The sequence below is a fragment of the Colletotrichum chrysophilum genome (assembly GCF_026319265.1).
Source record: "Colletotrichum chrysophilum strain AFK26 chromosome Unknown scaffold_83, whole genome shotgun sequence".
Taxonomy (NCBI): Eukaryota; Fungi; Ascomycota; class Sordariomycetes; order Glomerellales; family Glomerellaceae; genus Colletotrichum; species Colletotrichum chrysophilum.
Window position 1 is genome coordinate 129,205 of NW_026517370.1, and position 19,363 is coordinate 148,567.

Here is a 19,363-nt window from a genome sequence, read left to right on the forward strand (position 1 = left end):
GAACCCAAGGTAAGGTATTGTGCATCGCAGGTGCATGTGGGCTGGAATCATTGGATGCCCCCCAAAGCTGCGCACGAACCAGCCGGGGATCCGACGCCGTGGAGCCTGACAGTCATCAGTCCCAGGACTCCCAGGCCCTGGCTTCCCCCGGGCCAGTCCTCAGTCCTACGGTCTGGTCTGCGCAGTGTCAGTGTCACCCGCGGTTTGGCGGTCCAGACACCTGGAGGCTGAGCACCGCCCACGTAAGGTACTCGTGCGTATTACCATCACAACCCAAAACAAAACGCATGACAAGAGCTCCCGCTGCTCTTCTCAGTCACCCCGAAAAGCCAAAACGAACGAGGCCTCTTTCTCCTCCTCCTCCTCCTCCTCCTCCTCCTCATCATCATCATCATCGTCCCTGGCAATGATGTAAACATCCGAGCCTTCTAACCCGCAAGCCACGGAGCAATAACCGGCACCCATGAACAAAGGTCGGACGTTTTGCCCTTGATGGCTGCGCTAACTTGTAACCGTCCAACCCGCTGCTTCTAAAATAAGGATGTCCCTCTCTCCTGGTCCCCGAAAAACCGAAAATTCAAATACAAATCGTTGAAACCGTCTGTACCTTTACGGTTGACCTAACCTAACTCCCCTAGCCAACTAGAGCTCTCGGGGCCGATCGCCGAGCCTGCGATTTAGCGTCCCTGTTGTTTCCATGTTAATTCTTTCTTGAGTCCTTCATGGACAGACATGATCGAATTTGCCTTGTTTATGCTGGCTTGGGTTGCTCTCGGTATTCTCACCCTGTATGGATCACCCCCGATATGTCAACCGCACCCTGTCCCTCCTTTTCTTACCTCAACATCACTCATTGCTGCCAATTGAACTTAACCTTACCTTGCCTGACAAGAGACGACCGCGCCAACATCGACATCATCACTTACGTACCTGTACGTTTGAGAAACCCATCAGACTTCAGATGCCGCAGCGGCACCGAACACTGCCGGCCCCCAAAATTCTCTCTCAACTCCTGTCATCATCGAGCCTCATCCTGGGCATCGTGACTCGGCGGGCGTTCATCAACAGCCTTGGAGTTATTAAGGGCCCTCTACAGCTCCTGCACCATCGCGTCCCTTCCCCATGGTGTGTGAGATTGTGTGTGGGTGGACAAGCTCAGAAAAAAAGCCACAGCACGACGGGTAGGGGACTGCAGGGTAAGCGGATCAGCAGCAGAACCGTCCAGTCCCTTTCTGTGGGCGCCTGTCTCCGGCCCTCTGTCCCTCCGTGCAGCGGCCACCCACACCATCTGTGCTGTGCCTCCGTCTGTGCGACTAACAGCGCCAGCCGTGGCTATGCTGTGCCGTCCTCCACCGCAGCACCTCAGACATTGTTGTCTGCATCTGCCCGCCCTCCCGTTGCCCTCACTGTCCGCTGACATTTGTCCCGACCGCTTGCTGGTCCAATCTGGCGCTTCATTTGCTTCAGAGGGCCTTTTGAGAGCAGAAAACCCCAGCTTTTTCGGCCATGTCTGACATACGCGGGTCAGCGTAAATATGTGCCCGCCGCAGGGATGGCCACTTGGGCTTGTTAGTTGAGACCTGCTCAATACCCGGGCAAAGATTACCTAACGCAGCACCGCGGGATTCCGAACGTGGTATATCAGCTGGGTACTCTGGCTTGGCTTGTCACCCAGGTCCTCAAGCTGCCAAAGGTATCCTTAGTGACACGTCGAACTGATGGAGCTTTCCTCGGCGTTATGGGAGCACTGATGTGATCCGTCGCAACACCTTGGTTTCTGATTGCTTCCCACGCAGGACCCTTTCGGCATCCTTCGACATACGAGACCAAAACCCCGGTCCGATTTGCCCACTCAGACAGCATTGGAACCCAGTCGGTAGAATGAATCCCCCTTTCTTCGTCTCCAGTGTCAACATCATCGCCAGACATCCTGGGCACGCACCCAGGGGAGTGGACCTGTCGTTCGCGGTGGATACTGGCCCGCCTCATCGCAGCGGCCGAGGCTGTGTTGACTAACCACAGATTTCACTCCAGCTGCAAGTAATCCGACTGGAGCAGCCTGTTTCCAGGGCCTCCCATTGGGTCATCGACACTTTGCAGACCGATTCTTGTGCCGTGCATGGCCTCGGGGATCGCAGTCGTCCCGTTTTCTTCGGGCCACGGTGAACACAAGGTACCAAACAAGTAGACAAGTAGGCTGAGGGAACCGTTCCTGGTTCGTCGGTACTGTTCAAGGCGTTGCGTCGCAGTTTTTGCCCGCAAAATTAGGATGCGCTCCCGTCCGGGATCTGCTGGTCACACCTGTCCGATATGTGCACAACGCCGAGCTGGATCGACCAGGCGACATCCACAACGCCCGACGCTCTTCTCCAGAGGCAGGTTTTCGCACGTAGCTGTTCGGTTGCGATTGCTTCCACTCGTCCGTTTCGTTGGCGGGTAACTCCCCAACGTGCGGGAGCGGTCCGTCAGAGGCGTTTTTGATAGGGACTTGTTCGCGCGGACCGGCCAGCAAAGGGCTAGCCGGACGTGACATGGCCCCTTGGCTGGGGTTGGTTTGTTGATCAGTGGGGCTCGTTGGGACAGCTGAGAAGTCGTCGAGCTGGTGGCAGCTCCAGCAGCCTGCAACGCTGCTAATGTGCCCAAGAACCCAGAAATGCAGGGCGGCCGGCACGGGGCCTCGTCCATTGGGCTACCGATAGCGGTCGGTGGCCGCGCGGTTCCGGGGTTGGAGGCTGAACTGCCGACGTGATCGGGACGGGTGGGAGGGTGTTTTGGACCTCCGTTGAAGCTGTTATTGAAGCCGGTAGGTTCGGGAGTGCCAGCGAACGGAAGGGTGGGCAAACAGGGAGGGCAGTTGATGGATTGAATGCCACCAGCGAGGAGTGTTGGCTTTCTCTTGGACGGGAAACGGGCTTCCGTGTCTTGTTTGGTGCACCTTCACCCAACGCCCTTGACTGAGGAGCGAATGAAGTTGTCTGAGAAATGCCTGTGTCATACAAGCTGAGATGCGACACGGGATGCTTGGCCATCCTGTCACACCGAACCGCGACAATCGACACCAAACGCCAGACTATAAGTAAAGCATTGAAAATTGACTTCATCACGTGCTGAAACAAACGGCAGTGTTTTGATTCCAGAGGGAAATCCGCGTTGTCAAATAGGTTTTGTGTAGTCATGGTAGCGCAATCGCAGGCTGTGCTCTCAAGCTTGCTGGACAAAGCTTCCAGGACATGGCCGATATGTCTTGGAAGTGGTGATGGATGGATCCATAGCTGCGCGGTCCTCGTCGTCTCTCAAGCCGGAAAGAAGGTATTGCTGCAATGCTGGAAGCAGGGAAACAAACGCAGATGGGATGACACAAGGTGTTGTTCAGACAGGGTGCTGGGCGTGAAGGCAGGGCAGCAAGCAAGGCATTGGATTCGTTTGGAGAGAGCGGGACGGACCTGACCCGACTGGACTGTTGCTTGCCCGATCTATGAAATAACTTTCCGGGTTCTCACTTTCCCATGTCGGCACAGACCATGCGGTTGATTATGTCATCCGGATGCCTGACAGCCCCCACCTCAGCCCTCAGGCAGGAACCTAGGTGCACAGTACCTAAGGTAAGCACAGCCAGATCTAAAAGGAACGGCAGGCACGGGCCATCCAGGCCACAGCTGGACTCGCACTCGTTCCAGCACACTGCACTGCAAATGCCTGGCTGTGGTCTAGCGATGGTTGAGGCGGCCCTGTCAGCAGTCACGTGGTGCAGCCCAGTCCTCGAATTTTGATGGATGGGGGAGCATCATGTCACCCAAACTGCAGGGCTGGGTGCGCTTTCACTGCGAGATACCTTCCATTTTCCCATCTGCCCCGGTTGCCCGTTGTACCGTCCCCGCAAACCTGCGCGCTTGCGTGACTTTTGCCTCGGAGGCATGCTCCTCCCTTCAAATGCACGACAACACAGACCAACGCACATTACCCGACCTCCTAGCACCCTCCATAGGTGCCTAGGTAGGGTAGGTCCAAGGCTTCATTCAGGCTGCACTAGCCACTGAGGCTGCCTGCCTTACCCAACCATGACCTACGCCTCAGGCTAACCGCTATACCTAGTTGACCTGGTCTTTGATTCTGTGTCCTTGAAGCAACATCATCTAGAAGTGACCACGCATGCATCACAGCCCCCTCCATTGCTGCTTGTTGGCTTGATTACCTACCTGTCTAAACACAATCGCTGCTGACCTGCCAGCCCCGTCTCTGCGATCAGCCCAAACAGTAAGGTGCTCCTTGTGCTGTAAACCCGGCTGTAGCTACCTGTATGTTACCCGCCTGCCCTGCCTATCTATCAGGTGTTCCGGGTACCTTACTGCCATCTGTTGGCTGTCTGTCCCCTTGGCCAGTGCTGTGGCTGCCCCCCCGGCCCCATCTCGAATAATATTCGCCTCCACCTGTGAGTCCTGGCCTCATCACCATCTCAGCCCGCTCAGCGCGCTGCATCCCGCCAACCTTTTTTGCGAGCGCACAACACAAACGGCGCCCCCCAAACCTCACCACACCCGGCCGCGAGGGAACGACTCGACTCTTTTGGCTCACCAATATCCTCACCAGACAGTCGATTAGCTTATCCTCATTCAATCCGCCCTCCCCGCGAGTCCGAATCGAACCCACCCCCGAATCCGACCTGTCTCCCTTCCCGAATCCCTCACCCCTCGCAATCCTCTCTTCTCTATGACATCGACGCTTGTTGCTTCGTAGCAGACTTTCGACATGCCGGCCAACCACCGCCAGCCGGCATCACAGACGCCTGCGTCCCCTAACAGCAAGGCCACCGCGAGATACACGAACAAGGACGGCTCCAAGATCATCACTGTCCCAAAAGGTCCCCCCTCCGCTGAGGCTTCGCAGCCCTCCACCCCGACCTCCTCCGCGAAAGCACCCAGCCTGCAAACGACCGCCAACACCAACGGCGCCGACGCACTTCAACCTGCCATTAATCGCAAGAAGCAGAAGCGTCGCGCAAAGGCTGCTGCGAAAGCTGCCGCGGAGCAGGCCGTCGTCCCCGTCCAAACCCCGAATGGCCGCCCCAGTCATCCACCTGGCGCCCCGGCGCCCAAACTCCAAGCTGCCCAAGATGACGCCGACCAGGATTTCAGCGACGACGACCCCGAGGACCAGCCTTCCTACGACGACCATTCCAACACAAACGGCATCGCATCCGCAAAGTCCAAAAAGAAGAACAAGAAGAAGAAGAAGGCCGGCAAGACCCAGCATCTGCCCGACCCTCAATTCGACAACCTATCGCATCCCCCCCACTCTCCATTGGCCCCGCGTGGCAATGGGATTTCAAAGGACAAGATCTGGAACACCAGCTCTCAGGAGGAGCGCGAACGCATCAAGGAGTTCTGGCTGGGTCTGGGCGAGGATGAGCGCAAGTCGTTGGTAAAGGTCGAGAAGGATGCCGTCCTCAAGAAGATGAAGGAGCAGCAGAAGCACACGTGCAGCTGTACCGTCTGCGGCCGAAAGCGGACCGCTATTGAGGAGGAGCTGGAAGGTCTCTACGACGCTTACTACGAGGAACTCGAAACATTTGCTCACCAGGGCGAAGGCCCCCCACTGCTCGGTAGTCACGGGCGCGAGTTTCCTCTGCGGCCGTCACGGCTGCCGTCAGGCTATTCGGGGCAACCACCATCGCGTGGCCGCATAATCGAGCACGTCGGCGACGATGAGGATGACGAAGAGCCCGAAGATGAGTATAGCGACGACGAGGAGGACCTTGACGACGACGAATATGATAGCGAAGATGAGCCCCCCGAGGACGCTCACGACGCTCACCCTCACGACCACCCTCATGATCGAGACGTGGCAGATTTCTTGACGTTTGGGAACAGCCTGCAAGTCAAGGGTATGAAGCTTCTGGACTCTCTACTCTGCAGATATGGTAACATGGACTTAGGCGGCATACTCACCGTTGCGGATGATCTTCTCAAGAACGACGGCAAGCGCTTCATTGAGATGATGGAGCAGCTCGCCGAGCGTCGCATGGCCCGAGAAGAGGACGCCAAGGAGCACTTTGCTCGTGGCTATGCTCATCCCACTAGCGGCTCATACTCGAATCATAACCATCCTCCTCCCGAAGACGACTACGACGACGAAGACGAGGAGGAGGATGAGGACTATGATGACAGTCAAGAAGAGGAATACGAGGATGAAGAAGTGAGCTCCTCTCAATACACGTATGACCATAAACACTCGAGTACTGAGCATATTTGTTGTCATCATCAGGACACGATGACCGAGGAGCAGCGCATGGAAGAGGGTCGTCGCATGTTTCAAATATTCGCAGCTCGCATGTTTGAGCAAAGGGTGCTCACAGCGTATCGAGATATGGTCGCGAAGCAACGCCAACAACAACTCATTGCGGAACTCGAGGAGGAGACGCGGCAGGAATCCCAGCGGAAGGCGAAGAAGGCAAAGGAGAACCAGAAGCGCAAAGACAAGGCCGCCCTCAAGAAACAGATGCAGGCCGAGGAGAAGGCGCGAAAGGAGGCCGAGAAAGCTGCGGAAGAGGCTGCCCGACTCGAGGAGCAGAAGAAGAAGGCGGAAGAACAGCGGCTCAAAGCCGAGGAGAAACGCCGCAAAAAGGAAGAGCAGAAGCGCCTCGAGGAGGAGGATCGACTGCGCAAGGAAGCTGAGCGGCTACGACGTGCTCAAGAACAACAAGAGAAACGCGCCGAGGCAGAACGCAAAGCGCGCGAGTTGAAGGAGAAGCAGAAGGCTAAGGAGGCACGCGACAAGGAGTCTCGCGAGCAGAAGGAAAGGGAAGCCCGCGAGCGCAAGGAGAAGCAGGAACAGGCCAAGCGGGATAAGGACCAAAAGGCCAAGGCGGAGCGAGAAGCCAAGGTCGAGAAGGAGGCCAGGGAGAAGCTGAAGCAGGAGGAGAAGGCAGCGCAAAAGGTTGCCGCTGCGGCAGCCGCTGCGGTTACTGTTGCTGATGCTGCCCCTATTCCGATCCCGAACCCGAGCCGGCGGCCATCGCAACATCCCGTGTCGATCCCGACACACCCGTCGAATCCAGCATCCTATGCATCTCCAAAGATACCCGTTGCGACGCCGGCTATTCCCAAGGCGCCAACACCGATCCGCCCGAAGAACGCAATCCAGCCACAGGATGTGAGCATGCCTGGATCGCATGCGTCGCAGTCCAGCTCAACGAGCCAAAATCCATCACCACACCCCGCCACGCCGGGTCACACGAGTCCGGCGCCGATTGGTTCAAGGAAAGGAAGCGTGGCAACGACAACATCACTGCCGCATCCTCACTCTGTGTCACCGTCCACCATGAAGGGGCCAATGGGCGCAACACCAGGCCCGTTCGGCATGCCAACGAGCATGCCGCCACCCGGCTTTGGAGGACCACCCCCAGGGTTAGGAAACCGGATGCACGAGCCGATGTTTGGTCCCCCCGGTATTCCTGGCTTCGGAAGGCCGCCCCCGGGCATGATGCCCGGCCCACCCGGCCTCAACGGGCCTGCCGGACGAGGTTTCATGACACACCCGCCGCCGGGCTTCGGCGCACCCATGGGCGATCCATTGCACGGAATGGGCTCGGCCCCAGTGTCACATTCTCGCCAGGCATCGGGAAGCTTTACAGAAGCATCTTCTCCGGCGCCGTCGCAGCCCATCGGGAGACCGGCGCCTATCGGCCGACCCGGCAGCGTGGTGCAAGGACAGCGAGACGACCAGGACGACTTTGCCAATCAGCACCTCGGCAGCAGCGCGCTGTTGGACGAGTTCGACGACCCGAACCTAAACCCGCTCTCTGCGCCTTTCAACGCCATGGGAAGAGCGCGCCAACAACCCCCTAGACCGGCGTTCCCGAGCATCCCCTTTGGCATGGACAATGCATTCCACAACATGAACAACGTCTGGGGCCCGTCACCCATGAACTTCGCCCCTCCACCGCCCGGACTTGGAAATCCCACCTGGGGCAGCCCGATGATGCAGCCGATGCCGTCCCTGGGTCAAATACGCACCGCCGGCAACCCGCGATCCGTCACGGTCCGTCTCATGCTCTGCCGAGCCTGCAAGGAGCTACAGGCACGCAGCGAGGAGCCGGAGTCCTTCATCGACATGTCGGCTGTCAAGTCAGAGGTGGATCATCTGAGCCGCATGGACGTTGTCTCGGAAGACGAACTTCTGGACCTGCTCGAGACGGAGGGAAACGCGCACAACGGTGGTGGTACGTTTGAGATCCGACGAGACGCAAACGGCCCCGGCAAGCACACAGTTCGCTGGGTGCCCGAGTTCAGTGACCTGTCCCAGCCCCAACACAGGGCGGTAGGCGCCCCGGGCGAGATCGGTAGCCCCATCATCGGCGGCGGGTCGTTGACGTTTCTGTCTAGGGGGCAGTAGGAGCGTCCACCTAGCAGGAACTCGCGGGCGTCCACGGCCGCCGCTGCGGACACCAACCATGCCCCGGGGATTAGGTCTCTGTTCAGGGCCATGCAGTCGGGTCGCTCGCACTTCGGCGCCGATCCAAAGCCCTTTGCGAGTAACCGCGAGTAGTATCGCGTGCACGGGTTCTGGGATGAATGAGACTTGAAATAACCCCAACCCAATGTTGAGGGTAGCGTTAGGAATATGCATATCAAAGTGATGCAGAGCGTGGGTTTATCATGGAGGAGGAGGGCAGCGGCTGTCGGCCTCGAGCGTCCACGCCGGCCGGCTAATAGAATACCTGGTTCTTTCTGCGCAACAGTCGTCCATGAACGTGAAGCCGTGTTTCCATCTTGTTAACCGTCCCTGTTCCCAACTTGAACATCGCCCCTGACATTCGCAGGCAGAAGAGCCAGCCTTAACCAACACCAGATACGCCCTAGCCATCCGCTTCAACTCGATCCCCGTTCTCAAAAAGAACCTCCGTTGCCAAATATCTCCCCGTCCTACCAAAAGTACCCATCCCCTCCAAGTCCCCCCCCAATCTCCACACCCCAACCAACACAAGCCACCACCACACCTCCCTCCAACCCTGACTCCGCCCCGCCCCGCGCACATCCGGCGCAATGCACATTTTTTTCCTGCGCGTCCCACTTCTCCCGCACACACAGACGCACACACACTGACATGCACATGCACCATTCATAAGCCCCCATCCGCGTCTCCGCAGCACCACAGAAACCCGTTGTCTGAAGCCGGTCGCCCGGCTAGCTCAATCGGTAGAGCGTGAGACTCTTAATCTCAAGGTTGTGGGTTCGACCCCCACGTCGGGCTCAATTCCCGTCAGCGATTGGCATGACATTCCAGCGGTGCGTTTGTTTCAATTTCGTCTTTTGCGTGATTGACCTTTTTTTTGTCTGTTTTGCTGGTGTTTGTTGTTCGCAAGCACACTCGTTGTTTTTGGGACTCCGCTCCTATACATAGAGAAGAACATCGTCCAGCCCTTCTAACTTGGTCCTGATGGCGCCGCTGTTCACCACTGTACATGTTTCATCATCAATCACCCCGCAAGAGAGAGACACGTGCATCACTAAGCCATCACGAAGTAGTTCCAAAGGAGTAAATCTAATTGTCTATATGGTATTTCATATCTCATCAAACCCCCTCCCGCCGTGAACGATACTCGGTAACAGGTAAGAAGGGGGCCGGCTCTAACAACGAGACACGGTCCGCCGCGGTGGCCGGCTTCGGTGGGTGTGTCTCGTTGGGTATCAAGGTCTAGTCTAGTGGGTGGTCTATGATTTATAAATAACATCAAAGAAATCGAAAAGACAAAGAGAAGAAGGGGAAAAAAGAAAAGTCTATCTTGGCGCGCCGCCCATCAGTCATGAGACATTAGATAATACATGTTTTTCGTCATATGAACAATGAAAGGAAAAAAAGGGTTCCGGGTTAGGGTAGACTCCTAATCTCCAAAAGAAAAGGGAGGATGTGAGCAACGGAAGCTGCACTGGGACGAGGCTCAGATCCACGCAGGCAACGCTGCGCCGCGGTCCTCGGCGCCACCCCTTTTCTTGAGCCTCAGGTTCTCGAGACTGCGCTTGCCCCAGCTGAGATGGCGCTTCTGCTTCGTCGTCGTCGCCGTCGGAGGAACCTGCAGCAGCGGCCCAGAGGAGCCTTCACTGTCTGCTGTCGGACTGAGGTCACCCATGCTCTGATTCCAGGGCGCGATAGGGTTTTCATGAATGGGAGGAGAGGGGTAGAGCATAGGGTCGAAAAGCTGCTCGTCCTCAGGGGGCCCGAGAACGACGTTGGCAGACCAGTCGTCCCGCTCGGGGAGGACCATAGGCGTGCCAGGATGAGGATATTCCAGGGAATCGGGCTCTTCGGGAATGGAGCGCGGCGGCGGGTGGGAGACGGTGGCGTGGTTGACGGGGAAGAGGAAGCGACGCAGGGTGAAGAGGGTCTGCGGGCCGGTCGTAGATAGTTGTTGCGTGACTTGAAGCTCAGAGTGGCCCTTGGAGGAGAAGGCGCAGGTATGCAGGAGAGGACGGTTTGCGACGCCTGGAAACTCGGGGGCGGGGTGCTCCGGGGAGGAGAAGGAGGTCTGACCGAGTGTCCAGGCCGCGTGGAGGATGCGAGGGACGTCAAGTAGGTGTCTGCACTCGAGGAGCTTCTTGAGGTCACCGGAGCTTCTGGGCTGCCAGCGCAGCTGGTTACGAGCCGACTTGTCCCATAGAGTGTGCTTCCACTCGTCCTTCAGACTTCTCTGGCGCAAGAGGTTCTGGACCTGATGATAATAGGTCCACTCCGAGGCGGCGCTGCGCTTGTCAAAGTGGCCTGCGAGGTGGTCGAAGAATGTCTCTGCCGTGGAGGAAGCATCGACGTCGGAGGTTGATTCAAAGACTTCCTTGCAGCCGATGAAGCCGCATGCGAAGACGACCTGCGGGCAAAGATCCTGTTTTGTGGTGTCTGGCGGGGGGCAGTTATCGCCGTGCTCGGAATTGAAATGAGCGATGTATGCCTTTTCAAAGTCGAATACCATACGGCAGCACGGGTGGGGGCATACCCAGAGGGCGTTTGCGTGATGGAAAGTGAGGAGGTGCTTCTTGAAGTCCGACTTGCGGCCGAAGCCGACGTGTACATCGTAGACGGCGCACATGGGGCACTCTATCGGCTTGCGCGCGGCCGACCTTTGAGGGCAGGTCTTGGTACATGGAGAGATCTGGGTGCTGTCGAGCCAATCCGACCCGGAGAGCGAGGGTGTGTCGGGGGAGAGGAGGAAGGCGGGCTCAGAATCCCAGGCTGGGGAGAAGAAGGAGCCAGACATGGAGGCAGCATCATCACAGACGGAGGCCGACGAGGTAGACCAGGGGCCGGATGATGTCAGTGAAGGCGCATTGGAGCCAAAGGTTGTTGTAGAGAGAGCAGAGCTGCGAAGGGGGGGGCGGGCTGGAGCTGATGTTGGAGCCGGAGAGGTGATGTTTCGCAGTGTGTAAGTGAGGCTGTTTGTACCGTAGCGCGCCGAAAGATCGCGGAGGATCTGGATGTCTTCCGCAGACATGTTGGGCTGTGCCGAAAACATCTTGTTGTTGAGTCGAAGCTCAGCTCAGCCGTTGACGAGACTGAAGTCGTATTTTTATATTGACATGGGTGGATGTGGTGTTTGTCAGTTAGTGTCCAACGTTGACTGGACCAAACGAAGGGATGGATATAACGGGTGTGACGAGATCCCGGATCGATGCGAGAAAGACCGTTGTTATGTAGTGATCGAGTGATCCTGACGGCTGGAATAAACCGATAAAAAGTACCCAAGAGTGCGTCAGAAAGGGCAGCGAGTCGAGGTTTAGTACCCTCGCCAAGCGACGACGTCAAAGGGCTGGGTTGTCGCGCAGGGCAGCCGGGCCCAGGGACGGCGGGTGCAGCGGTGTGTGGCGAACATTGGGGTAAGGAAGCCGTGGAAATGTTCTGGCGTGTCGTTGGGTGATGGTAGCGCCGCCGCTGTGTGGTTGTGAGTGGTGTCGTGACGCCTCTTTTCGCATTAGCGCGGGCGCAAGACTCAGGACTGAAGACTGCGCTGCCGGGGTTCACATGGTTGCCTTCCTTGCCCTTCGCGGAAGGCTTCGAGAAGGTGGGCGGCTGGGGAATGGGTGTTCCTTCGTCTTGTCTTGGCCTCCTCCCGTTCGCTGAGAAATGTTCAGGTCGTGGATTCGGGTGAGATGCTTCATCTCACAAGGAGCAAATCACGGCCGCAGGCAGCCGGGTCGGCAGGGGTGGGAATGAACCTGCAGCCCATGTCGTGAATTCCCCGGTTTGGCCAGATCTGCGAGTGCGTTGCGCCCTGTTCGTACCTCTAGAGACAGGTCGACAGGAAGTCTTGCATACGCCACGGTCCAACCGGTGTCAGCGCGGCTGGAAAATGGAAGAAAAATTGCTGATCTAATCTCGTCTGGTGCGTGGTTGGCGAACCGGATGTCGCAGGGCTCAAGACACATGCATTTCTCCCTTGCACGTCTCTCGTCATGCCCGGATGACGGCCCTCCTGTCTGACTGCAATGACTGGTGGGGGAAGCCTGGGATGGAGGCTGTGCAGCCCAGCTAGCAAAAGCCAAGACTCGTTAGCCGGCTTCTAGAAGGGCGCTAGAACAAAGGATGCAGAAGCTGGGTGGAGGAGCGTATGACGACGTCGGGGGGGCTGTTGGGCCAGGAGGTGCGCGTCCCTGCTGTCGTAAGGGCCTTGTGGTAACTCGTAAGGACACTGGGAGCGGTCTAGCTAGGCTTCCTTTTTTTTGTGTAAGTGGGAGTGATTGGGAATGGACGACTTGGAATCTGGATGTGGTTCGTCGTGTGAGTGTCTCTCGAGTCTCGCGCCGTCCGGGGCCGAGTCGGGCGAGAGAAGAGGGTCCAGCTCCAGTCCCCAGGATGAGCGTCCTTGGTGGACTCGGTCAGGTTGCGTGTGTGTCGCTCTCCCGCGCATCTTCTTTGTCTGCCCTAGGTAGTCTGGTAGTCAAGCTACAGGCCAGGATTAGCGGCTAGCGATTTGCGATCTTCTTTGTCCGCGGCTGAGCGGGAAGGGAAGATCTGGAGAAGCGTGAGGGAGACGATGATCCGAGGCGCGAGGAAGGTGTAGGTTTTCCGTGGCATCAAGTCAGGTCACGCGACGACGGCCAGAAAGAGCCGGAGGGGTTGGAGGCCGGGTGCCGGTTGTTTGAGAGGTCCAGTTTGGCTAAGGCGAGGTGACCGTTGAAAGAGGGCGACTACTTCTGCGCTGTTGACGTTGGATGCCACCGCATCGGTGGATGGCACGATGCAAGATGTTTCCTGCTTTCCCATGTCAGGCAGGAGCCACAGCTTCGAGGGCGCCTTCTAGCTGGAGGTAAGGTTAGGTGGTGCAGGTAGCGACGATGGAACAAAGTGGAAAAACACGGTCCGCCACAAGAACCCCTCCTCAGGCGCAAGCCTCAAACGTCCACCAGAAGGGGGCAGCTGCCAGCTTCATCGACTTTGCAGGAAAGCTCGACGAAATGCCTGCCTTTCCGAGCTTAATCAGAATGTGAAGGAACCAACGCCGCATGCCTCAGTCGCCACCACTCTTTCCAGCCTCACCAACGGCGGCGTCGCCTCCACAAACACCGCCAACCGTGCACGCACTTACACATTGACACGCGCTCTCTTCTTGTCTGTCTGTCTGTCTCTGCCAATGGAGGGCATCTATCTCGGTGCGTCGCAGGGCTGGGTTATGTGCGGGGACTAGGTTCCCAGGCAAGCTATCCGTAACGCAGGTACGAATAACACAGAGCACTGAAGGACGGGGATCGGTGTTTGAGGGGTCCAGTGCTGGAGTTCTGTGGGGCGTTTGCCGGCTGCTGGGCTGGAGAGAATCCCCATCACCCATCACCCATCCCCCGGGGCACCCTCCGTCTCCCGATTTCCCGGCGTCTACCATCCCGTCATCTTCCATGCTCCTCCTCCTCCCCACAGAAGCCGTCCGGCAAACTCAGGTGTAATGTGAAGTCCGACACTCCCCCATCCTCCCCCGTCGTCCGCCCTCCTGCTCCACTCCCATTTCTTCACCACCAGAGTCCATGTCCCTCAAAGCTGGCAGGCATCATTAACAACAACAACAACAACGTATTCCTCCCACATCCGACAGAAAAAACACCTCACCTCACCCCAGCAGCACCAAGAAAACTTTAACACCGCTTAAGCGGAGCATTCTCGTCTCATCGCCCTGTTCCAACGTAACGCGGGTACACCCGAACTCGGTGATCCTCCCCCATCCATCCCCCAAGGCCCAAGTCATGCACCCGGTCCTGAGCCAATCTCTCCCCATGCCCTTTCTTAATCGCGTACCTTACGCCAGTGACCATCCATCCACCCTTCCCCCGTCACCTCGCACTTCGACACGCCAAACGGGATGCCCGTCAAGATATGAGCCGCTCTTCCCACCCAAGAAAAAAGATGAAACGGCGCCCCCCATGCCTCGTAGAGATAACAGTCAAAACGCTCCCTCCCCCTCCTACCTTACCCCCCCTGGCATCCTTCAACATCCTACCTGCACCTGCAGCGTCAGTCAGCCCGATCTTCGGATTTCCAACGCATCACACAGTCGCAACTTCAGGGCTTTAATTGACTTCATCCGATGCCGTCCCTTCCTCTCTTACAAGACCGAGTGCGCTTCACAACGCACAATATCCGCAGCGCCCAAGTTTCCGCTTACCTCACACTCACTGCGTACTTACACCACCCCCCTTCCCTTTCCCTTGCCCATCCGCCGCCATCTTCCCCCTCGTCCTTTCCCTCCCGCACTCCGGGGCCGGGGGTGCCACGTGGTGCCACTGCCGTCGCAGACAAGATCCCTCAACCTCCTTCGAGTGCCCCGTCCAGGGACCTGGCTCCTGTAACCATGCCACCCTCCCACATGACTCGATTGCCTCACCTTACCTGCTCACTCTTTTGCCCTTCATGACAATCGTCTTGTCCTGGCTGCGATGCCGACTGAGTCGGTTTGTTTAGACGAGATGCTGCTGGACGCGCGGCGTCCGTTCTCGATGCAGAAATAGACGCTGTAAACATCGGACCGTTTTTGCTAGATTATCTCAACTTGTAGCCTCTGCGGCGTAAGGCGTGAATTGAGTTTCCGTGGATCGACTTCCACGGGTGAATCTCCCTCCATCATCGTGCGTCGTTATTAGGACGTCTCATGTGCTCGCCCTGCAAACATGCGGCATTATCTGCCCACCTGTGTCATGTGTAAAGAGACATGCGTTCCGAATATCGTCGTCACTTATCACTGCTGCAGTCATTAGTTTTTCAAACAATGCTCGTTCAAATATGCGGTTCAATGTAAATGTAAATGGCTTCATTTGTGAAGAAAATAGATCGATTCCAGCCACGCCTTGTGGGTATAATGTGCAACATGGCATACACTTTCCCTTGATGCTACCGTGAATCCTTGCCCTCCCCTACCTGTTCCGCCTGCGTCCATGCTTCCTCCATTTCGTCCCGTCTCTCTAAAAAGAGCTCGACCGCGTTTTATGTGCTCTTGTCGCTCGTAATAGAGGCCGTCCTGGATGACCTAGTTCCCAGAGATTCGTCGTAGTGTACAGTCCTCCTCTTTCGCCCGTCCCTCGTCATCCAAGATAGTAGTAGCTTTAGTTGAAAAGGAAATAACGGCGGTCGACTGTTATTGGGTATATAGTCTTGCTGGAAACGCCGAAGAAGAAAATGTCCAAAAAAGAAAAACATCTCGTGCGCGAGATGAAGCTGTGATTTGCGTAGTCATACAGTGTTGTTGATACATGGTTGGTGAGCTTGCTGGCGGATGGTCGATCGGCCTCGAGGCTTTCAGTAGGCCTGTCCCGGCGGGAAGAATCCATCAGGATTGCCTGACATGGAAGGGCTTGTCAGGTTTGCGTGAGGAACGTAAGACGACGAAAAGTCCGTCATCATCCCCGGATCCTGCATCTCCACGTCTTGTTCGGGCGTGCCCCCGGCCATGCTCCGTAAACTCTGCATGTCGTCCGCAATGATGCCGCTGTGATGCATGTTGCCGTTGTTACCAAACTGTTGGCTTGCACCGTTCGGGTCGAACATCTGTGCCTCGGGCATTGTCTGGAAGAAATGTCCGAGCGTGCTGTGATTCTGTCCGTTGCTCTGGTGGCTCTGACTGTGGTGGCTTGATTGTGAGGAATGCGATAGACGTGTCTGGCTGGCCATCGCACTCGACGTCTGCATTTGCTGGTGAGGATGGTGGAGCTGCGGAGGCCGCACTACCCGCTGCTGTCTCGGCACATAGACTCTTCGCTGAGAAGCCATGTAAGCAGCCAGCTGAGGGTTTGCTCCGCGCGAGATCTTGAAAGAGAAGGGGTCGGCCGGCTCGGGGGGTGCCATGCTTTGCTGCCTGGATCGGTGACCGGACATGTGCATTGTGCACGTGTCGGCGACGGGAGTGATGAAGTCCTCGCGGAATTTGCCAATGCTGCTGGCGTCAGTACCAAGAAGGAAAGCATACTGGATGAGGAGCTTGAGATCGCCAATGTGCCGGCATTCCAGTCTCTTCCTCAAGATTCCAGACGTCTGGGGGTTCCACTGCAGCGACGTTCTCGATGCTTCGTTCCACATCGACTCGTTCCACGCAGATTGCACCTGGCTCTGGCGCAGAAGATTGCGTATCCTTGCCGAGTACGACCACTCGCCGCTGTTGGTACCTTCGTCGAAGTGCTTCACCACGTGGCTGACGTATTCCTTGAAGGTTGAGCTGGCGTCGGAATCTCCCTGGGCCTCGAACACCTGCAGACAATTGTCGAAGCCACAGGCAAACACGACCTGCGGGCAGAGGTTGACCTTGGCTTCGTCGAGAGACATTCTGGAACCACCATGGGCTTGCTTCAAGTGCGTCTTGTAGGCACCTTGCCAATCGAACACCATCTGGCAGCCGCGGTGACGACAGAACCATTGCGCGTTGACGTTGTGGAAGTCTTCGATATGCCGCTTCAGATCGTTTTTCCTTGTGCAGGTCTTGGTAATGTCTTCCTCTTTACAGAAGCCGCACATGAAAGCCCCCTTCTGCTTGGATGCACTTGAGGTGCTTGATGCTGCTTCAGGAGTCGACGAGTCCCACGACTGTTGCTCTTGAGTCTGCGCCGCCTGGGCTTGAGCGGCAGCAGAAGCGCTGCTGCTCTGGCTGCGTCTCCCCAGGATTTTGGAAGTGCCCCGGGAAACATTCGACATGATACTCCCGGTAATGGAAGATGTGTCGGAAAAGGTGCGTATGCTTTGCGTGTCCCATACGCTGGACTCGTCTGACAGGATGGACGACTGTGTAGATGAAATGATAGAGGCGCCATCGGAAGCTGAATTGCAATTAGTTGGACGTCGGGAAAGAAAACCAAAAGAAAAATGATAAACCCACGAGTGGTAGTAGTCTCCTGAATCAGGCGACTCAATTCGTCGGCACCGTATCTGGTGAGAAGGTGCTTGATCAATTGCCCGTCAAGGACCCTTTGCGTGGGCGACACGTTCGCGGACTGCTGGGAGCCGTCGGCCCCGGGCCAACCATTGGAGGCCATGGTCCCGGCTGTCGAGTTCTCTCGGTCTCGGGATGGTAAAAGTCGAATTCACTTCCAACAGAAATATCGGGCTGGTTGCAGGTCTTTGTACGGACGACTGAGCGATTTACTCAGCGTGATGCGGTATTTTGCGATGGGATGGAATTGCGAGAAATAAAGAAGAAAGGAAAGGAGTGTATCGCAGTCAGGATGGGGAAAAGTGCGGGAGGTGGAGGCAAGATTTCCAGGCGGCCGGGGCCTGGGATCTAGCGCTGTGCGCGACGCGGAAACGAGAAAAGAGTATGAAAGGATGGGCAAGTTCGATAAGGGGAGGGCGATGCTGCAGCTAAGTATCGGTGGCAGCGATGGAATGCCTCCGACCGACAAGGCCAGGCTGGCTTGGGTTTGGGGTCCAGAGCAGGGTTCACTCTATCAGAAGAGCCGTGGGACGTGGCTTGCGGTGCTCGACTGTTGGACCTGCATCCAACTTGACGTGATCCGACACGGGATCTTCGCTAGTGCGGGCGTGGCAAGAGGAACAGCAGTGAAGAAGCCTTGTAAGGAGTCAGGAGAAACGTCGATGTGATGAACGGCGTCTATGTGGAGAGCAGATATGCTTCTGTTATGTCTGTCCGTGTCCTGTCGAATAAGGTACTGGTGCACCAAGAGGCTGGTTTTGCTAGCCGTCTGGCGGGCGGTCTCTCGTGGCTCGTCGCGCGTTTGGGCCCGAGAAATCGGACGGGATGATGAAGGAAGCGGGAAGGCAGCGGCTGGATATATGTCGGCGTGGTGTTTATCAGGCGGTAGTGAGGCAAGAGGATCTCGGCAGTTGAACAGTTTTATTTCTCCTCTTCGATGCGAGGGTGGTGGTGCTCCTCGTCGTCGTCGTCGTCGTCTCCTCTTGACAGCCCCGTCGTCGCAAGTCGAGAAAAAGGTTGACAAGTGAGAGAAGGTGAAGGAAAGGATAATGTGTGAGGGGAGTCTCAGAGGAAAGAGAAAGAAGCTGAGGTGATTTGCAATTGAGGGGAATTCACACCTGGTCCCCTGGTAGGGTACTCTCCAGAAGTACACACCTACACTTGCACTCTTCAATCTCGCTGTCTCGGCCGGTCTGTTTAGTCTGTCCTCCCCTGACAGCCTGGCTTGCCTGGGTTCAGACGGTCTTGGATTGGGATGGGCTGCGCCAAAATGAGAGAGAACCAGTGCTCATCCCGGGAGAAGCAGCCACTGGACACTGTTCCCTCGTGGCTGTCTCTCTCTGTGTCTCTCTCCTTTGGTTTCTCAGGCTCGCTCTCAGACCAAAGACTATCCGCAGACCCGACCCCCGAACCCTTCAACTGAGATGGGTGCTGTGGGAAAATCAATACAGTCCGATGTCCGATGTGCCGAACATCGTTCCCATCGTGCTACGATGTAGAGATTGGGAGGAGAGCCGGGGGTCGCAACGGGGTCACATCCATGATCGAGTGGACTTTGAAGACTGGGAGAGGGTGGTAGCAAGTGCCAGCCCGAGGTAATCCCAGACGGGCAGCCCGGCGAGTTTCGACGTCTTGGTAGCATTGGCGTGCGATAACGAGACGAGTTTAGTGGGCGACGCCACCACTAGGCGTCCGAGGATGGCCCAGAGATAGAGGCAAAAGGAAACAGAAATAGGCACGCTGCCCTTTCGGGTTAAGGCACGACAGCTGCTGCCAGGCTTGGGACAGTCTGTGGCCGGCGAAGGGCCAAGGGTGGGAGCGAGAGATGTGATTGATTGTGGTGGTGGTAATGGTGGTGGTGGTGGTGGTGGTGGTCGATGCAGGAGAGCTGCGAGGGACCCCTGGAAGACGGGCACAGGCACCCCTCTCGGTCGGTTCGTTCCATCCGTGGAAAGACAGACGGCCGGCCGGTGGCATTGG

The 19,363-nt window shown here is 57.0% G+C and overlaps 3 protein-coding genes and 1 non-coding gene across 4 annotated transcripts; 2 read left to right on the plus strand and 2 right to left on the minus strand.

The window, feature by feature from the left end:
- Positions 1 to 4,746: 4,746 nt before the first annotated feature.
- On the plus strand, positions 4,747 to 8,391 carry COL26b_009026 (uncharacterized protein; the record flags this gene model as incomplete). The annotated part of the gene is made up of 1 exon (XM_053181768.1): positions 4,747 to 8,391. The coding sequence occupies one exon, from the start codon at positions 4,747 to 4,749 to the stop codon at positions 8,389 to 8,391; it is 3,645 nt and encodes a 1,214-aa protein (XP_053034309.1).
- A 785-nt stretch (positions 8,392 to 9,176) lies between these two features.
- Positions 9,177 to 9,249, plus strand: COL26b_009027. Its single transcript has one exon. It is a non-coding gene; the product is annotated as a tRNA-Lys (tRNA).
- A 688-nt stretch (positions 9,250 to 9,937) lies between these two features.
- COL26b_009028 (uncharacterized protein) lies at positions 9,938 to 11,479 on the minus strand (the record flags this gene model as incomplete). The annotated part of the gene is made up of 1 exon (XM_053181769.1): positions 9,938 to 11,479. The coding sequence occupies one exon, from the start codon at positions 11,477 to 11,479 to the stop codon at positions 9,938 to 9,940; it is 1,542 nt and encodes a 513-aa protein (XP_053034310.1).
- Positions 11,480 to 15,762: 4,283 nt separating this feature from the next.
- COL26b_009029 (uncharacterized protein) lies at positions 15,763 to 17,486 on the minus strand (the record flags this gene model as incomplete). Its single annotated transcript, XM_053181770.1, has 2 exons — positions 15,763 to 17,270; positions 17,330 to 17,486. 2 exons carry the CDS (start codon positions 17,484 to 17,486, stop codon positions 15,763 to 15,765), a joined length of 1,665 nt encoding a protein of 554 aa, XP_053034311.1.
- Positions 17,487 to 19,363: the final 1,877 nt, after the last annotated feature.